The sequence below is a fragment of the Anser cygnoides genome, chromosome 2, assembly GCF_040182565.1.
Source record: "Anser cygnoides isolate HZ-2024a breed goose chromosome 2, Taihu_goose_T2T_genome, whole genome shotgun sequence".
In the NCBI taxonomy this organism is placed as follows: Eukaryota; Metazoa; Chordata; class Aves; order Anseriformes; family Anatidae; genus Anser; species Anser cygnoides.
The window spans coordinates 118,135,001-118,152,905 of NC_089874.1; the positions used below are offsets into that span (position 1 = coordinate 118,135,001).

The 17,905-nt window shown below is 33.9% G+C and overlaps 1 protein-coding gene across 9 annotated transcripts in view; it reads right to left on the reverse strand.

Annotated features, from left to right (window-relative positions):
* Nucleotides 1-17,905, reverse strand: part of CCDC178 (coiled-coil domain containing 178) — a 181,039-nt gene that overhangs the window by 109,197 nt on the left and 53,937 nt on the right. For all 9 annotated transcript variants that reach the window (XM_048049361.2, XM_048049356.2, XM_066992901.1 and 6 more), the window contains 3 exons: nt 15,485-15,598; nt 11,429-11,574; nt 7,345-7,504 (listed from right to left, as the gene is read on the reverse strand). In XM_048049361.2, coding sequence (XP_047905318.2) covers nt 7,345-7,504; nt 11,429-11,574; nt 15,485-15,598 — 420 coding nt within the window. The remainder of the gene's footprint in view (nt 1-7,344; nt 7,505-11,428; nt 11,575-15,484; nt 15,599-17,905) is intronic.

Consider the following 17,905-nt stretch of genomic DNA (forward strand, 5'->3'; position numbering starts at 1 on the left):
ACCATGTTTCAGAAGCTCTCTAAGAGAACATGATGATCCTTCATGCTGACTTGCGAGCATGTGAAGTGAAATTCTCATACACAATTGTCCAGTACAAACAGAATACTCAAAAGACCACTATCTACCCTCAGACCAGATGGAGGCTCAACTACTACCGCAGTAGTTCTAAGGCACCAGTAAATTAAAACACAAAAAGAACTGCACCTACATATAAAAATCTCAACACTTGCTTTCACCACACTGGAGACCTTGCATGCTTTTTGGCATGCTCTATAAGAGATAAAAAACTTTATCAGTGGAGGCATTGAGACTGCAGGAGAAGAAAAACAGTCTAACTTTTTTTTTCAACTGATAGAGTTGCATACTTAATGTTGTTTTTTTTCTTGTTTGTTTGTATTTGTTTTTTGAGTTACTTCAATTGAAAATTATTTTAAGAACTTATGTTGATAGAAGTATAAATGCTTACTTCATCCTAAGAAAACAATGCAGCACACCCACTTAAGATATTTTGAAACAAGCATCACCTAGTGCATACTGCCATACTCTAAAATTTGTGCCGCTATGGGAAAAAGAAAAAAAAAAAAAGAAAAAAAGAAAAAGAAAACAAGCAAAGGGAATGATGTGAAAAGAATTCTAGGACTGAAAACTCTATCTTATTAACATGTAATGAATGTCCTGTATGCCCACAATGAGATTTTCAAAAGTTTATAATGCTGAATTTTTTCATGGAATTCCTGATTTTCCAAGCCTGCACACATCCTCTTACTACTCCACGTGGTTCCGTTTTCAGGCATTAATTATTTTTTTTTTAATTTTTTTTTTTATAATATGAATGTTTCATGCGTGTTCTAGAATTTAGGTTACATGAAAACAAATTGTGAAAAACATTTCTTTATTCCAACATCCATAATAGAAAATGCAAAAAGGATTATTTTTTTTTTTACAAGTTAGAACAGCACCCTTGGCAAAGATCAAAATATTTTTGAAATATTATGAGTGAAGAAATCATAATCAAAACTGGATTACAATCTTTGAAAAACCCTTTGTGCCTGTAGAAAGATTAACCAATAATTGTTTTAATTTTCTAAATAATTTTTAGACTGCTATAATTGTTCCCATTGACGGTGTTTTAAAATACAGAGAGGGCTAATTTGCTTGTAATTATTATGTATATGACTTATTTTTCAATGAAGAAGCAGAAAACTATCCTTTAAAAATTCTATTAACCTTACATTTTTATATGCCTTTGATTTTCACTGAGAATGTCATTACTGTCATGGCACCCAACCTCTAGCTATGTAAATTCCTCAGAAGGGAAGTATGTGACTTCCCTGTGAGCCAATAAAATCAGTGGGATGGTTATTTGGGTAATACTGCTAGCACTTCCCACATGACAGTATGTAAGTTGATACGGTAAGCCTACCCAGGAGCATGGAGTAAGATTCAGAAGTCTATCTTGTAACATGGGAGTCCCTCATACCAGTGTAGCACACTGTTGGAAGCCACTGAGTCAACTAATTAAAGACAATTTTATAGCCAGACTATTTATTGTCCTTATCCTCCCCCCATAGAATAGCCTAAAAGGAGCAATGGCTCTCTAGGTATTAAAAACAAACAAACAAAAAAAAACAAAACAACAACAACAACAAAAACTCTTGTCATAAATCTTCAAATGTAACTCTTAACGTTTACATGGATATGCTGCAACAAAGCACTTCAGTAACATTAATATTGATTAACAGTATTTTTGAAAGTAAGAGATGGAAACCAATATAAAGGTATTAATGCAGCAAGACTGAAAACAATGACTAGAAGAAAACATGACCTAAATAGACGAATAGTAAATGACAAAAGACACACAGTGGATTTTATCTAATACTATGATGGTAAACTGCCCTTTGGATCTAACTTTGTTTTTCTCTATTTCTTAATTCAACTTCCAACAGCATATTATCATATTTCTGTAACAATCCCTTCTGAAATATGCCATTTTGTAGATTATTTCATTAGTAATACTATCAATACCTGATGAAACAACATATCATGACTGGCTGTTAGAACTGGTCATGGATTTTCTGATATATTATTTCTCAGATGGAAGGTGCTTTTCTATAAAAAATAAAGTGCTCATAGGAACATGTGCATGCTGATTTGTTTTAAAATGAAAAGCATTAAAGTTAGGGTCAAAGCATTCTGATCAAACATTTGCAGACTAAATTAAAAAAAAAAAGAATAACTAAGTAAAAACTTAATATCTATAAAATTTGAGGTATTAAATATATATATATATATATTCCCTTATCATTAAGCTTTCTGCATTGTGGCAAAGGAGAAAATATTGTCATTCCAGTAAAAGAATTTCAAAGTGCCTTTTATATCTGAGAAATTCACTTTCAGTTTAAGATGAAACATTTCTGAAGCTGGTCCAATGTTAAGGTACAGTGATAAAGAAATATCTATTTACCATCATCTTCTTATTTCTAGTATCATCCATCAGTTAAGTAAATTCATAGAAAATCTAGAAATGTTATTGGGTGGTAGGGGTATTTTTGCAGAAAACTGATGTTATTTAATAGAAACAGGAAGTTCTGATACTACTACTATTTCAAAGCCAAAAGAAATTCAAGCCAAAAGAAATTCAAAGTATCAGGATTTCTGTTAATGCTTTGGATAACAAAATTTAATGCATTTATCAAAAGTATAAGTCTGCATAGATAGATGTCTGAATTTCAAGATTTGTACACCTGCATTTCATCATGTATACAATAGCAAATACTAATAAGGACAAATTTTCACATTTCAAATGAGTTTTGGTCATTCAAAATGTCTTGCTCAATCTCCAAAAACCACGGTAATCATTTTTACAGTTACTTTAATTGCAAGTACAATAATCACATTAGCAGCAGAAAATAAGAACAAGCAGGCTTGTTTTCAGGTTAAGAAAACAAGGCACAACATAATCATTCTGAACGTGATCCAATACTCATTATGAATTATGTCAAAGAATTCTTATCTGTGCGTTTAATACCGCACATATCAGCACTGAACCAAATGGCAATATGATAGTTTGGGGACCGTACTCTCTCTGTAGAACATAAGGTAATGAGATGCTATGAGAGTAGTTACAAATAGCACAGTGACAAAATATGCCTGTAAGGTATAACTTCATCATTATACATGTAAATTTCACCACATTTAGTCGCATGCACATCAGTTAAACAAAAGTCACACCTTGTGTTTAGCTGTGACATTTGTTATATTCATGTGTCATAGTCCTATCACTTGGCAGCACTCTCTCCTGTGATAAGACAAAGTCTAGGAGGTCTGCAAAAGCAGTGACTCAGCTCTCCAGCCAAACCACACAATGTGGGTTCCTACAAGAACCAGGCACACAGATTCTTCAGCTTCTCATCCTGTTTAGTCCTGGTCATGAAAAGACTGCTTCCATCCCTCAGTGCACCACAGGAATCTCCTCACAAAATTTCTTTCTTTGTCAGGATCTGTGCTAGGGCCACTAGTTTCTTATGCATCTTCTCCCTTAGCAGGACCATTCTTCAGCTCTATTTTCCTTCACAGTGATGACAAGGGTCTCTAGCTTTCTCATCAAATTTCTCACCTAGTTTCTGGCCGGTTTGTCTCTTCATAAGAGATTGTTTTTATGGATTTAACAGTACCATCTAGTCTCCAGAAGAAAGAAGCCTCTTGCTCAAAGAAAGATGTCACTGTCTATCCCCTTTTCGTCAAGCCATTCAAACCCTTTTCTTGGCAAGAAGTTTTTCTTTCCTCTTGTTCTCCCTTACTGGCTTTTATTCACCTTCACAAAATCTAAGCAAGCACAAAAAGGACATTAAATTGGACCTTTGCATAGATCTCAGACTGGGTTTTTCAGTCTTACTAGTTTTTCCATTCCTTACTACATCATTCTCATCTGTATAAGGTGTGAGGGTCTATCTTATAAGCATGATAATTGATTATTATCTTGCTTATTAGATTAAGTAAGCTTATTAGATTAATTGATTATTATCTTGATTATTATCTTATTATAAGCAAGATGATTGATAATTCCAAGCTTGAAACTGTATGATCAGCTGTGTACCTCTAACATTTTGGATTGACACATCTGCATTTCTCCCTAAGTAGAAGGAACTACTAATCAACTTTCAATTTTCAGTCAAAAGTTTGTTTTCTGTATTAAATCTTTTCCTGAATCAGCCAAAATATCTAACAGCAATTCTCCCAGATTAAATGATAGTTTATGTTGAGTTGCTTGGGGTTTTGTTTTCACCTTGCCTTTGAAAACATACGATGTTACCATATATATTCATAGCCTATATAGAAAACATCTTTCAGTTTTTGCACTTCATGACGCTTGGAGCAAAGTATTATAATTTTTGTCCTATCAGGACAGGTGATTCTTATTCAGTATTATATCTGACTAGTGTTCCTAGATGCCCTACATCAGAAACTCCTGAACCTGCCTTCTTTATACTGTATTCCAGAAGTCGGGGTATTGCTTTTTTGGTGTTGTTTGTTTGTATTCTCCTTGTGGGGGCTAATCCTGCGGGAACTGTTTTTTCAACCTCCCATACCTCACCTTAGAAATAGGCATAGTCTTGTCTAACTGCATCACCCGCAAGCAGGGGATTGAATGGCCTCACCTACATTCAGACCCAGAGACACAAAGCCTGTGAAAAACGAACTAGGATGTATGCTCCTTTACTACTTCAGTAAACCAGCTTACATCTCCAGACTAAGAAAGCCGTATAATCATTGTATCACATTATGTGAAGTTGGAACTTATATAGAAATAGTTTTATCCAAAAATCAGAATTGAAATGCTTTTTCATTCAACCCATTAAGTAGGAAAATATATCTTTAAAATAGGCTAGGTAATAGACTTTTTCTAGCGGCTTAGAAGATTTGACTTTTTACCTACAGCAAAAACTTCTGAAAGCTGTCGAAGTGACCATCTCAAGATAGCCACAGTAGCCATCCTTCTAAAGAAATGGTCCAAATTTTACAAATCATGGCTAGCCTCCCTGAAGAGCCTGCCTGAATTTACTGGGATTCAAACTGAATTGCCTATAAATGCTAGTTCCAACGTCTTATCAAACTTGCCACCCACTGGTGCTAGGCCTTCTGCCATTTCCATTGGGTAGTAAACACTGAAGTCCCTGCTGAAATTTTTTGATTGTCCATAAGGTACTGAAGCAATATTTGGCTTTGCTGGTGTTATTGCTTCCAGTTTAGTTTCATGACTAGCAAGAAAGTGAGAGTAAATGAACTAAATGTGAGGAGGGAGAGAGAGAAAGAGATTTCTAATGTAATATAAACATATAGGAATTATACTTTTTAAATTTCTTAATACTTTAAACATTTTTAAATGGATTAGTGGGGTTGGGTTTTATAGAAGTTGTGAATAAATGTTTTTATCTGCATTTCATATAAAAATAATGAAGAATGACATTAAAATGATGTGGTAATAACAAAGTAAATAGTCAAAGAGTAACAGTGTGTGCCTCCATTTCGGCTGCAGGCCTAAATGGAGAGATGTTATCACAGAGACCAGCAATGTATTCCAGTAAAAACTAAAAACAGGCTTTCAAGCATGCAGCAAAATATTACTTACATTTAACCACCAAAAACTTGGCTTAATCTCATTACCCCAACATTACTTTAATAAAGAAATACTGTTAAGAGCTCTCCATAACTCAGTGTCAAGGGAAAGTGGGAGCAGAGAGGAGACAGGATGAAACAGAAAACATTAGGAAAAACAAATCTTGGTGTTGTAGAGAAGGAGATAAGAAATCTACCTCTCCAAGCAATCCTTACAGAGATTTTTGAAGTTAAGGTGAAGATGAGCAAGTCAACATACCGGCAGGTAATTTTGACCTTAGAATTAATTTAACACAAGACAGGAGACAGTTACGGTATTCTGACAGGACTGACATACCAGTGAAAAGTAATAAAGTAGCAATCTCTATTAAAAAAAAAAAAAAAAAGACAAGTTCTCATTGTTGCTATTTCCCTTTCTTCATACCCTGAGCAGTATAGATTTTGAGAAATAAAGCGAAATACCTTTGCAACAGAACTATATGTGATGCAGTGCTGAGACAAAATAAAAATCAGTCTAAAAGTTTTCACTACTAGTATGAAAGAAGAACTTAGATTTGATATCACTGTAGAACGCTTTGCATCATCTAGCACCATTGACAATAACTCAAAGAGTCAAGAATGTAGATGCTTACATAATTTTCTAAAATATATTCTCACTTCCCCACAGGTTTTGTAATTTCAGCATTGCACAGTAGCCCTGTTAATACACTAGAGATAGGAAGTAAAAGTGAATAGTAAAGAGAATGTAATTGAGTAGCTTAATTTACCTAATCTACTCTAAATTAACTGAGAAAAGTACAAAATGGGCATAAAAGTAAAGAATACAAGATGATAAGTGAATATTTAAATTATTTTTAAAACAGATACAATTGCAAAAATATTAACCTTGGAATATCTTCACAGAAGACAAAGCTTTTAATTTCTATTTTCATGTAAAAATGAAGAAAACTACATGCAAAGAACTAGGCATTTTTCCATTTTCTTGGGAAAACAGTAAATATGAAACCAATGCAGAAAACAATGTGAAGAACTGTATTGCATCTGATTTCTCAGATGGTTATTACTCCTCTGTATTTAATACTTCTGTTTCAAATGGCTCTTATTCCTCATTAATATCTACATAGGGTGTGGCTCCCATCTTCCTAGTACCAACTGCAGCATCTAAGATCTAGATAAGAGACCTATTATGTAGTAGCTCCTGACAGTTCAGCAACAGCTTTATCCAAAAGACCGAAGCTGGGCTGCTACACTATCAAGACAATTGCATGCACTGAGCAATATTCTTGCAAGGAAGTGAATAAAAAAGGAATGGGAACTTATTGATGCTGATCTTAATCACAGTTATCTGAGATTTTATTTGTTATTGAGCACTTGGTGAAAAGGAGAAGATTTTCAAGTCAGCAGAAGCAATGACTTTTTTTTTTTATCCTTGTCCTTCACAGAGGTAACTACAAATCAAATGGGAAAAAAAATAGGGGAGAGAAAGCATACAATAATCCTAAACATTAATGAAAAATTAAATGTGCCAAAGCACATAATTTTCCTAAAATAATTTATTTATTCACAGAAATATAAAAGTCTACTATGGAAAAATAGCGATTCATTTCACTGGAAATATTTTCAAACTTTTGATAAAAATAGTATCTTCTTACATACTAAAAGAGCCAGAACTAACCAAATAGTTGCTTCATTTCTCACATAAAGAAAGCCAGCTCTGATAATACTCACTTCAGAATCCTTCAGATCTTTCTTTCTAGTCTGTAGCAACTCTCCATATGCTTTTTCTTCACGCTTTAACCTTTTTTCATATTCTGCTAGCTCATCTTGTAGATGATTAAATAATATCTGCACATTTTGCTGCTTAAACTTCACATCACTTAAATTTTTCCTTTTAAAAAAAAAAAAAATTCAATGAAGTAATAAAGATTATGCTACACTATTTTTTAGTCCTTATAGGCTCAACGTTTAATTTTATAATAGATAAAACAGGTGGTCTTCTCACAAATAATGTTACCTTGTAAAACAAACAAACAAACAAAAAACAGAGATGTAAGATGGAGCTTATCATGATTGCAAATAACACTTAAGGACACTCTACATATCAGTGGGTCTCCTTATCCAATGAGTCTATTGCGATACGTAACTCTCTCAATTTTCAAGAACAGCTTGCATTTCTAAAAGTAACTTTCTGGAGAATAGACTGGTTCACTCCCATATCTTCTGGAATAACGAGATTCTGAGATCCAGAACGAGCTCATGACCAGTGACATATTGGGTAACCAGTATTTTTATTACTTGTTGGGACTGGAAAAGGGAGCTTCATATCATCTGTATATTTCTTTTATGTTTCTGTCCTTACCTAGTATTGTTTCTTTAATCTGTAGGAATGAAATAAGTAAAATTAAGCATTTTTTACAGGTTTCCAGTAATTACTAAAATTCTGTTCTCCCAGGATGTGTTCTTCTGTTACTTTTAGACAGGAGAGTATTTAAAATATATATATATATATATATTTAATTGTTTTTCTGCAACATAACCTAAACCTTTTCAGCAATGTAACTCTTGGCTGCATAAAGATTGTATCACAATGCGCACACAAAAGAGAAATCTCAATAGACAAATTTAAGCCAAATTTTTCCAATATTCAGGCTTTGTTGTGTTACTTTAGAATTATTTTAACACTAAAATAATACATTTTCTAATTTTAAAACAAATCTAACAGTCTGAAAAAAAGAGAAAGATCTATCACATAAAACTTATGCTTACTTCTCAGGAGCCATTTATGCTGTCAAGCTAGGAACAGCTGGGACAAATAATATGTTATCCTTACCAATTACGTGATGCTTGAAACAACAGAAGTATTTAGGGGTTTTGGATTTAGTTCTAAATTCTGGAGGTCACAAGATCCTCCTCACAGTCTCTTCTGAGACTTTCTGCAGCAAAACAACCCTCTTTGCAGAAAATTAGAGCATCTAAGGCCTCCTCTAAATCAGTGTCTACAAAAACCTCTCTAAAGAGGGGCTGAATAAGAGATCCAGTAGAAATTACCTAGAGTTCCTTTTCACTGAAATACCCTTCCAGCCTTCCTAAACTCCAGCACATCCCCTAAACTTGCTTCCCACCCTTATTTCCTTCTCACTGGGATTAAGCACACGGTATGTGAACTGATGCATATAAATGGTAGGGGATCCAGTATAAGTAAGTGTGCTTCTAACACAAATCTTAAGTTCACAGTATTTGTCCATCATCCTTAAAATATAAGTAGCATATAAGTAGCAACATCCTTCACTGAGATTAAAAAAAAAAAAAAAAAAAGGTGTGAATGTATTTCATGTTCATTCTTAACTTCAGACATGAAGACATATCTTTATCTTTTCCAAGAGTGCATAAACAATTTTTACCAAAGCCATTGGTATAAAGCACATTCTAGGTGGGATACCTGCAACACAATTTTCCCTTGTTTAGCAGGTTAGGCTAAATTTTGCAATAGCCTGTTCAGTTTTGTACAAAATTTCATTGTGGGAAAAAAAAAAAAAAAGAAAAAAGTATTTATTTCAACTTATTGTTATTCTATAAACATTGTGCCAGTGTTTCTATTTCACTCCAGTAGCTATTATTTAGTCTTTCTATTGCATTATTGGTAACCAATAGTAAATGAAGTGTTATGCTTCAAAGAAAGATGCTAGGAAGGTTAACTGTAAAAGGATAACAATGAAGACTAACAGAAAAAGTAGGGACTTCTATATCTCAAGTTTATCCAACAGATCACATTCGAATCAGCCTAATGACATACCAAAAAAAAATGGAAAAGTAGAAACAATTACTCCTTTATTCTCAGTTTTTCTACCAAGTAAGGCAGGATTCAGCATTCTTATGAAAAGAAAAAAGTTCAAATAGATAGGTATACATACTGTTGAACTACATGTTTAACACAAAATATAACTGTAAATGGCTAGAGACTTTCTTAAGACAGATTGATGAAATACAATCCGATATGTTAGATTATTGGAAACATTAATAGAATAACGTAGATTAGCCTGAAAGGAAATTTTCTTCTGAATATTTTTACCATTAATCTTCACTAATGAGAAATAATAAACAATGAAATAAACAATCAACAATGCTAAACTCTTCTTCTCCTTTGCCCCTCAAGCCCAGAGAGGCTAAATGTTCTGACAACAGGACGGCATAAAAATCATAGAATCATAGAATTTTGGGGTTGGGTTTGGGTTGGAAGGAACCTCAATGATCACCCAGTTCCAACCCCTTGCCATGGGCAGGGACACCTCCCACTAGATCAGGTTGCCCAAAGCACCATCCAGCTTGGCCTAGAACACCTCCAGGGATGTGGCATCCACAGCTTCTCTGGGCAACCTGTTCCAGTGTCTGACTACCTTTACAGTGAAGAATTTCTTCCTAATGTCTAATCTAAACCTACCCTCTTTTAGTTTAAAGCCATTACCCCTGTCCTATCTCTACACTCCCTGACAAAGAGTCTCTCCCCTCCCTGCTGTCAGAGTTTTCAGCAAGTCACATTACAGAGAAATTCTAGTGTGCTGCACATTCTGTATTCAGGGAGTGACAGAGAAAATTAAAAAAAAAAAATAAAAAATTGAGTGGTGGTTTGTGGTTTTTTTTGGTCATTTTTTTACTTTACCACTCTTCGTACTAGATGAGATCTCTAAAAAGCAGGTTTTCAAGAAAAATATAAAACTTTTTTACTGCCTATTTTAGGTCTAAAAGCTGGAGAATTTTAAAGAAAATTTCTCTTTGAAAGAGAGCTGGACTTCATAGCTATTTAGAAGCAGAGAATTGCTGGAATAACCTCTCATTATCACTTTTTCTTGACATTATCACTTTTTTTTTCTGTGAATCTAAATACAGCATTTCATTGATATGAAACAACTAACTAATGGCTAAAGAGCTGAGGAAAACATAAAGAGATTTTCAATTGTGGAAGGATGCCTTCAATTCTTGAAGTTCAGTAAGTTCCACTGCACATTGAGTGCCTCCAAATCATTCTGTCTGAATCAAGAGCTGAAAAAGAACATATCCAGTCCCACATATACAGCTATAAAAATGTACTTATAAAAACACTTTTTTTTTCCCCAGCCAAGAATTTAATGCAATAATCTCTCAAAGATCTTTCAACATTGACAATAGATTAAGTGAATGAGATGACAGACAGGGAGATGTATTATAATGACACCAGGATTGTTTTTTTATTATTTAGCAATCTTGCACAACTCAACAATCCAAGCTATTTTCTCTTTGACATTGCTCAGCAGGTTCGCCTTTCTCCTTAAAGAGTAAGGCTGCTGTGCAATCAACATATATGGCCCTCCAAGGCTTGAGTGGCCTAGAAGGTAGTCTGAATTATCAGTTGGATAGAGACCTCTGAGACTATTTTCAGTATTATCAGTTGGATAGAGACCTCTGAGATTATTTTCAGTATTCATCAGTCACAGTAAGTATAGGTCTACACTTCTTAAATTAGAGAAAACACAGAATGCAATCCTCCATTAATTAAGGATGCAACTGACCATGAATATTATTAGATTTCCAGAAGTAATTCTGACACCCAAAATTCAATTTGGTAGGCAGACATTGTATCACGAATAACTTCTACAAATGCCTTGAATCTAGAAGCAGTAATCCCACAAAAATACTTTCAAATTATTCAGGAAAAGTGAATTATATTTCCTAGAAATAATGCTATAAAATAATAAAACTACCTGTATTAATAGTAATAAGTAAAGTTATTAAAAGTAATAAACTACCTATACAAGTTCATGAAATAGGCAGTTCTTACCGTAAATCGACAAAAGATTTTTCTGTATTTTCCATCTGTATTTGCTTCATGTTCCATAATGCAGCAAGTTCTTTAAGTTCATTTTTTAAATTTTCCACAGCGTGAGAGTTTTCAGCAATTTTACTGGACACAAATGATTTTTTTTCCTGGAATTAAAAAATATGTAGCATGTAAACTAGCAGGGCTAGACTTCCCAATACTGCAGTTTAAGCATATGATTATGGACAACAGTTCATGAAATTGTATACTTAAAGAAGCAGAACTGCTTCTAGAGGGGCAATTGAAACACTTAGTGCAACTGGAATAATTGCATTTCTGTTAAGGCACGATTTTGCACATCCAGTTGTAGCCCTCCAACTTGTCACACATCTAAAAATCCATAAATATTATTACGGCACTTATGTTTTTGCAGTTGCCTATGTTGTATATGTATGTATGGAAGTTTGTAGGCCACCTTCTTGATAAAATACATATCCTCTTTAGTTTTTGCTCTTATTCATAAAAGTTTTCCAAATAAGCACTGGCTTGCACAGCAAAAACTTTAATGACAGTGAAAAGGAGAAATTTTCATATGTGACCAAGTTTGGACCTATTTATTTCAGCATATGCAGAGTCAATGTCTTAACTGGCCACTTTTATTGCTAGACCATCAAATTGCTTACACAATACAAAAGTGTTTTAGGCAGATACCTAAAATAATGAACTTTCAGAAAAAAATGTATTTTTAGATGCTACTGACTTGAGGCAGAATGTAGTTTACTCATTATCTCTGAAAACTGGCATTACTCATTTAGTTGCTTAAATAGAGAACTTTGTTCTTTTGGATACCATTTTTTTTTCATAATGTAGTTTCACTATACTGCATACAGAGGAGGACTGAAGCACAGAGGACAAGGCTTCTGAACTCCTGCCTACTTTCTTCTTCTACAAGTACACAACTTCTCAGATATATGCTGACGTTAAGCTGCTGAAAAACATTACATTACAAACACTGTTTTCACTAAACTTCCTATTCTGCAGAAGAGATATTAAATTGCAATGTTTTGTTTGTTTGTTTGTTTCATTCCAAAAGTGACTGATAGTTACAGGACCAAAAAATTAGAATAAAAAGAAAAAGAAAAAGAAAAAAAAAAAAAAAAGAAAGATTCATGACAGAAGCAAACACTACTTTCAATAGCAACAGTATCTGGTAAACAAAACTGTAGTTTCTTTTGAATGAAAAAGGCAAATAGCAAGCACTGTAGTGGTACTACAGTATTAAATAGGTAGGAGTCTGCAGTTTGGGCAATACTTCTAAAGTGGTATTACTGCATTAGATTTTGAAACCCATACTAATGTGAGGTATGCCGCTATGTAAATGAGTTAAAGTAAGAGGGAGGAAAGTACCATATACACACATATAGAGATAATTTAAATATGCACACATATAAATACAGAATTTTAAGACCTCATAACTTAGTAGACAAATAATACATGTCAGTATTTAAATCAAGGTCAATATTTTTAAAATTTCTTCTTTAGCTACCACACCATTTTTCTGAAGCAGTAGCCTGGTGCATAGTCTAATGATCTTTTTCCTTATAAATGAAGTGCTTCGTAAGGATATACCTAAAAGGTAGCTGAAAAAAAACAGTAACTGAAGCTTTTGTAACAGATGTGAGCACAAGCATGGAAGTGTGTGAGGTACCACATACACATGATATTTGTAAGGCCTCTTAACTTTCTAAAGTGTAATATGCATCTGCATAGGATTAGGTGGAAATTTCAGGTTTTCTGCAGAAACATAGAATCATTAGAAGGAAAATGAAGATATGGTAATTAATGCAAATCCCTATGCAACTGAACCGCCCATAGAGAGTCTCAAACCTCTGAGGAAAATCATATTAGTTTTAGGCTCAGCATCAGGGGTGAAGAAATGTGGTAGCCTGTGATATACAGAATGTCAGAGCAGATTACTTGTCTGGGCCTTATACATAATCAAATTATGAAATCCAAAATGATTGAGCTATGAGGGTCAGATATAGAGAAAGAAGTCATGATGAGTAGGTTGTGCTTTTTTTTTTTTTAATTGTTTTATTTTATTAAAAAAAAGTCTGTGTTAGAACAAAACTGCCAGTGAAAATGAATTTTGTCACTTTGACATCCTGTACTCATTTCAGGATTTTTTAACTGAGAAGGCAGGTAAGAAATGAAAAAGCTTCCAAGGATAGGTAATACTAGCCATTGAGTCAGTGCATTCTGTTACTTATTACAGAAGACAGAGAACTTGCAATCAGGTTTTAGAACAAACAAACAAAAATGAGTTATGCTACATTCTGTAATCTAAATATTGATGGACTGAATATCCACTCTTTAGGATTTGCTGTAGTGGATAACAGTCCAGCATCCTGCATAAGCTGACTGAGTCCTTTGACACTCGGACATTATCAATTGAACAGCATTCATCATTCTTCTCAGTTGCTGAACTAGACTACCAGTGTATTATGAGGTAGAATTCATATGCTCTTATCATGATATCTAGCTTTCAGACATTTAAATGTCAGCAGAAGAAACTAAATCACTTCAAATTCCATGGTAAGATGCAGTAGCCTCCAGTGTGTGATTTATCTTGTCCTAAGATAGATAAACTATGAAGGACTGGGTGAATTGCTTGATCAGTTGGAAGTTGGAGACTCTTTCTTACTCCTGTACTGTGAATACTATGGAATCATTGCCATTTCTTCCATAAAATCATTTAAGCCAAGCACTGAACCAGCTTTAAACATGCCAATGTCATAATCCTGAGAGAGTATTAAAATCTCTGAATATATCTTTAAATAATTTCCTTAAAAACAATATAACATTACAGGATAATATAGCGTGCCCCTGCACAGATAGAAATACAATTTATTCTTAAAAATAAGACAGACACTTTTATAAAGCCCCCCTCTTATTAAACTTCAATTGCTACAATCAAGGAAATGCATCAGGCTCTAAGAATGTAGTATTTAAGATATCCAAGTATTGTTACTAGTTCAGTACACCAGAGATCTCATAAAATAGGCTTTGTACACTATTTTATTCCACTTATGCAGAACACTAACTCAGATATTGCTAAAGCAACTAATGGATACAGTTATTTACAGTTACTATGAAAGGCAGCCTTAAAATTAATTTTAAAAAGTATAGAAAAGAACTGCACTCAGAAACAATGTAGAATTACTGAATATTGGTATGCTGACTCATGAGTCATTTCCACATAATCTAAGATACTTTGGTTAACCTGCAGTTTGCTAGAGCACAGTCTTTAAAAGAAAGGGATGTATAAATTCTGTCTTCCCTGACAAATTTAGAAACCTATTGAATCAATGAATTCCTCAGTCCTTAATTTAAGATTGTCATAAATAGGAATTCTCAGAGTTTTTCAATAGAAATTATTGGATTCAGGAAAGCTATTCTGAACAACATGAAAGCTTTTTTTTCTTTTTTAAATCTATATGACTCATCTTTGAGACTGCAATATCTAAATTAAGTTTATACAATATACAAATGAAAGTGTAATAAAAATGAACAGACTCTTAGAAACAAAATGCTTGTTTCTTGTAATTCTTATATCCATATTTATATAAAGCATAGTGTTCAGTAATGAAATTCAGTAATTCTCTTCAGTGGATTATACAGCTTAGTATCTGATACAGGAGATATAAACCATCATTTACAAAAAGATGCCATCTGCTGAGCAAACATGCAATCAGCAGGCACTTTCTATTACACTAGAATCCTTTTCGTCCTTTATTGATTTTCTTCATTGTGTTTCCAAAGCCCCTCAAGCAATCTGAGCCAGTGCAGCAAATGAGGAAAGCAAAGGACTTTTCAATGACCCCAATATCAATTCTGCTTTGTACTTTACCCTGTCTCAAGGCTATGGACCTCATAGGTTAGTACAAGCAAGAAACTGAAAACAGTATGTACACTATATGTATGTATATAGCTCCAAAACAACTGTGTAGAAATATGACAGCCTAACCTTTGAGATTAAATGTATTTTAAAAAAGCCATAAAAGCTTTATGATTCACCTCTATATCTTTTAATTGTTTCAGCAGAATAGTTCTTTTTTTCTCCAGTTGTTTTTCTTTTTGCTCCTGTTGTTTATCTAGGTCTTGTAGTCTCTGATCTAAATAGGAGAGCTTCTGGAGAGAACATTCACAAAGAGATGTGTTAGTATTCAAAAATTATTGTCTTTCATTCCAGAGAATTCAGATAATACATTAGTTGTTAAATACTTTAACAGTCACCATACTTAAACTTATATTTGTTTACCCCTAAAAACCTATTTTTCCATCAACATAGTATGCTTATTTGTATGTTTATTTACTGTACGCTTTGAATGAAAAATGCACATCTAAAATAGAAAATATCTTTGCAGCTTTGCAATATTTATCCGTGTTTATCATTACACAGCAAAATATCACTGCTTACTCTTCTCCCCATGTGTCTTTACATTCCTTCTGTCAGGAAGCTACATATAAAAGGTCTGTAATCAAAACACATATTTGGAATAGCTTCCATGGAAGTTGTATAAAGGACGAAAGAAATGTTTACTACTTATTATCACTAGCTCATGAAAAATACAGCTAAAGACAGCTAATGGGAAAAGGAAGAAGAAGGAAAATAAATGATTGGGATATCTCATTTCTATATTTTTCATTAATTCATTCTGTTATTAATTAGTACCTCAAACAAAACAGAAGTTCTTGTCTATTGTATTAATTTCATTTGCATCATTAGTATGAGCACCAAATATTAAATGATAGAAATTATTAATACATGTAATAAGGACAATTTTACATTATGATATATACTTATATAAATCATATAATAGTTACATTATTAAAAGTTTTAAATTCAATTTCTTCTATAATAAGAAGCATTAAAATCAGTATTAATATTTCCATTCTGAAACACTTTGAACCTTTAATCAATGAGAAAGTTCTTTCTTGAAATTACCAGTATCTTTCACACATCATTCACATACAAATCTGCTTGGGCAAACTCTGTTTCCAGGCTTTTAACACAGAAGCAAATACATAGCCATAGAGGATGATATATAACTTACACCACGCCTCTCTAGGTTTCAAAGAAACTAATGATGTGATCTTTGTCACATTGTTTCTACTTAGGTTTAGTTGGGGAAGGGCTAACAATATTAGTCACTGCCATTAATGCGTTGTTTTGAAAATACTATTAACTATTAGAGGAATCTTTTTTCTTTTCTTCTCTTTTTTTCTTTTTTTTTTAACTTTTCAATTTGACTTATTAAACCTGAATCAAAAATAAACTATCACATAATTCATTATCTGAACTAAAACTATTCAACATTCTCCGTTGTATCTCCAAAAGCACCGAAGTATTGCTACATGCAGAGTATATCAAGAAACCTGCAAATAGAATAACAATAAAAACTGGAGAAGAAGATCTCCAGTAGCAAGCTATTTACTTATTTGAGTCAGATAACTCAACCATAAACCTACAGACTGATGCTGCAACAGCTTCGTATAGATGAAGAAGCAGAAACTCTTCTGTCTGGGCTTTGACCCAAAATAAAAAATCCTGTATTTAAACTAAATAGGTTCAAAAGATGTTGACCTTTCTTGATTGTGAGAATGATATGGAAGATGTATATGGATTACAGAAAACTCCAACTTCAGTTCTGGACAAAAACCATCAATAGCTAGTTTTGCTTAGTGTTGATTTTGAAACAAAAATGAAGGTATTTTGCTTTTTATTTTTTTGACAGTAATGCCCTCCTCTTTCAGATACTTCAGAAATAAATCCGTTTACACTGATTATTGCATTTTCAGGTTCAGGTACATAAAACACTTATTTCCTTTGCCCCTTTTGAAAGGGATGCCATCCAGAGGGACCAGGACAGGCTTTATGGGAGGTGGGTCTATGTGAATCTGATTAAGTTCAACAAGGCCAAGTTCAAGGTCCTGAACCTGAGTCAGGACAATCCCAGACATGAATACAGGCTGGGCAATGAGTGGATTGATAACAACCCTGCAGAGAAGGAGTTGGGGGTATTGGTGAACAAAAATCTGCATATGAGCTGGCAATGTACTTTGCAGCCCAGAAAGCCAGCCATATCCTGGGCTGCATCAAAAGAGGCATGACCAGCAGGTTGAGGGAGGTGACTCTGCCCTTCTACTCTGTTCTTGTGAGACCCCACACGGAGTGCTGCATTCAGCTCTGAGGCCCCCAGCACAAAAAGGACATGGAAGTATTAGAACAAGTCCAGAGGAGGGCCACAAGGATGATCAGAGGACTGGAGCACCTCTCCTACAAAGAGAGACTGAGAGACCTGGGGGTGTTCAGCTTGGAGAAGAGAAGGCTCTAGACCTTATTGAGGCCTTCTGGTACCTAAAGGAGTCCTACAGGAAAGACGGGAAAGGGATTTTTTAATCAGGGAGTGTTGTGATAGGGGTAATGTTTTAAAA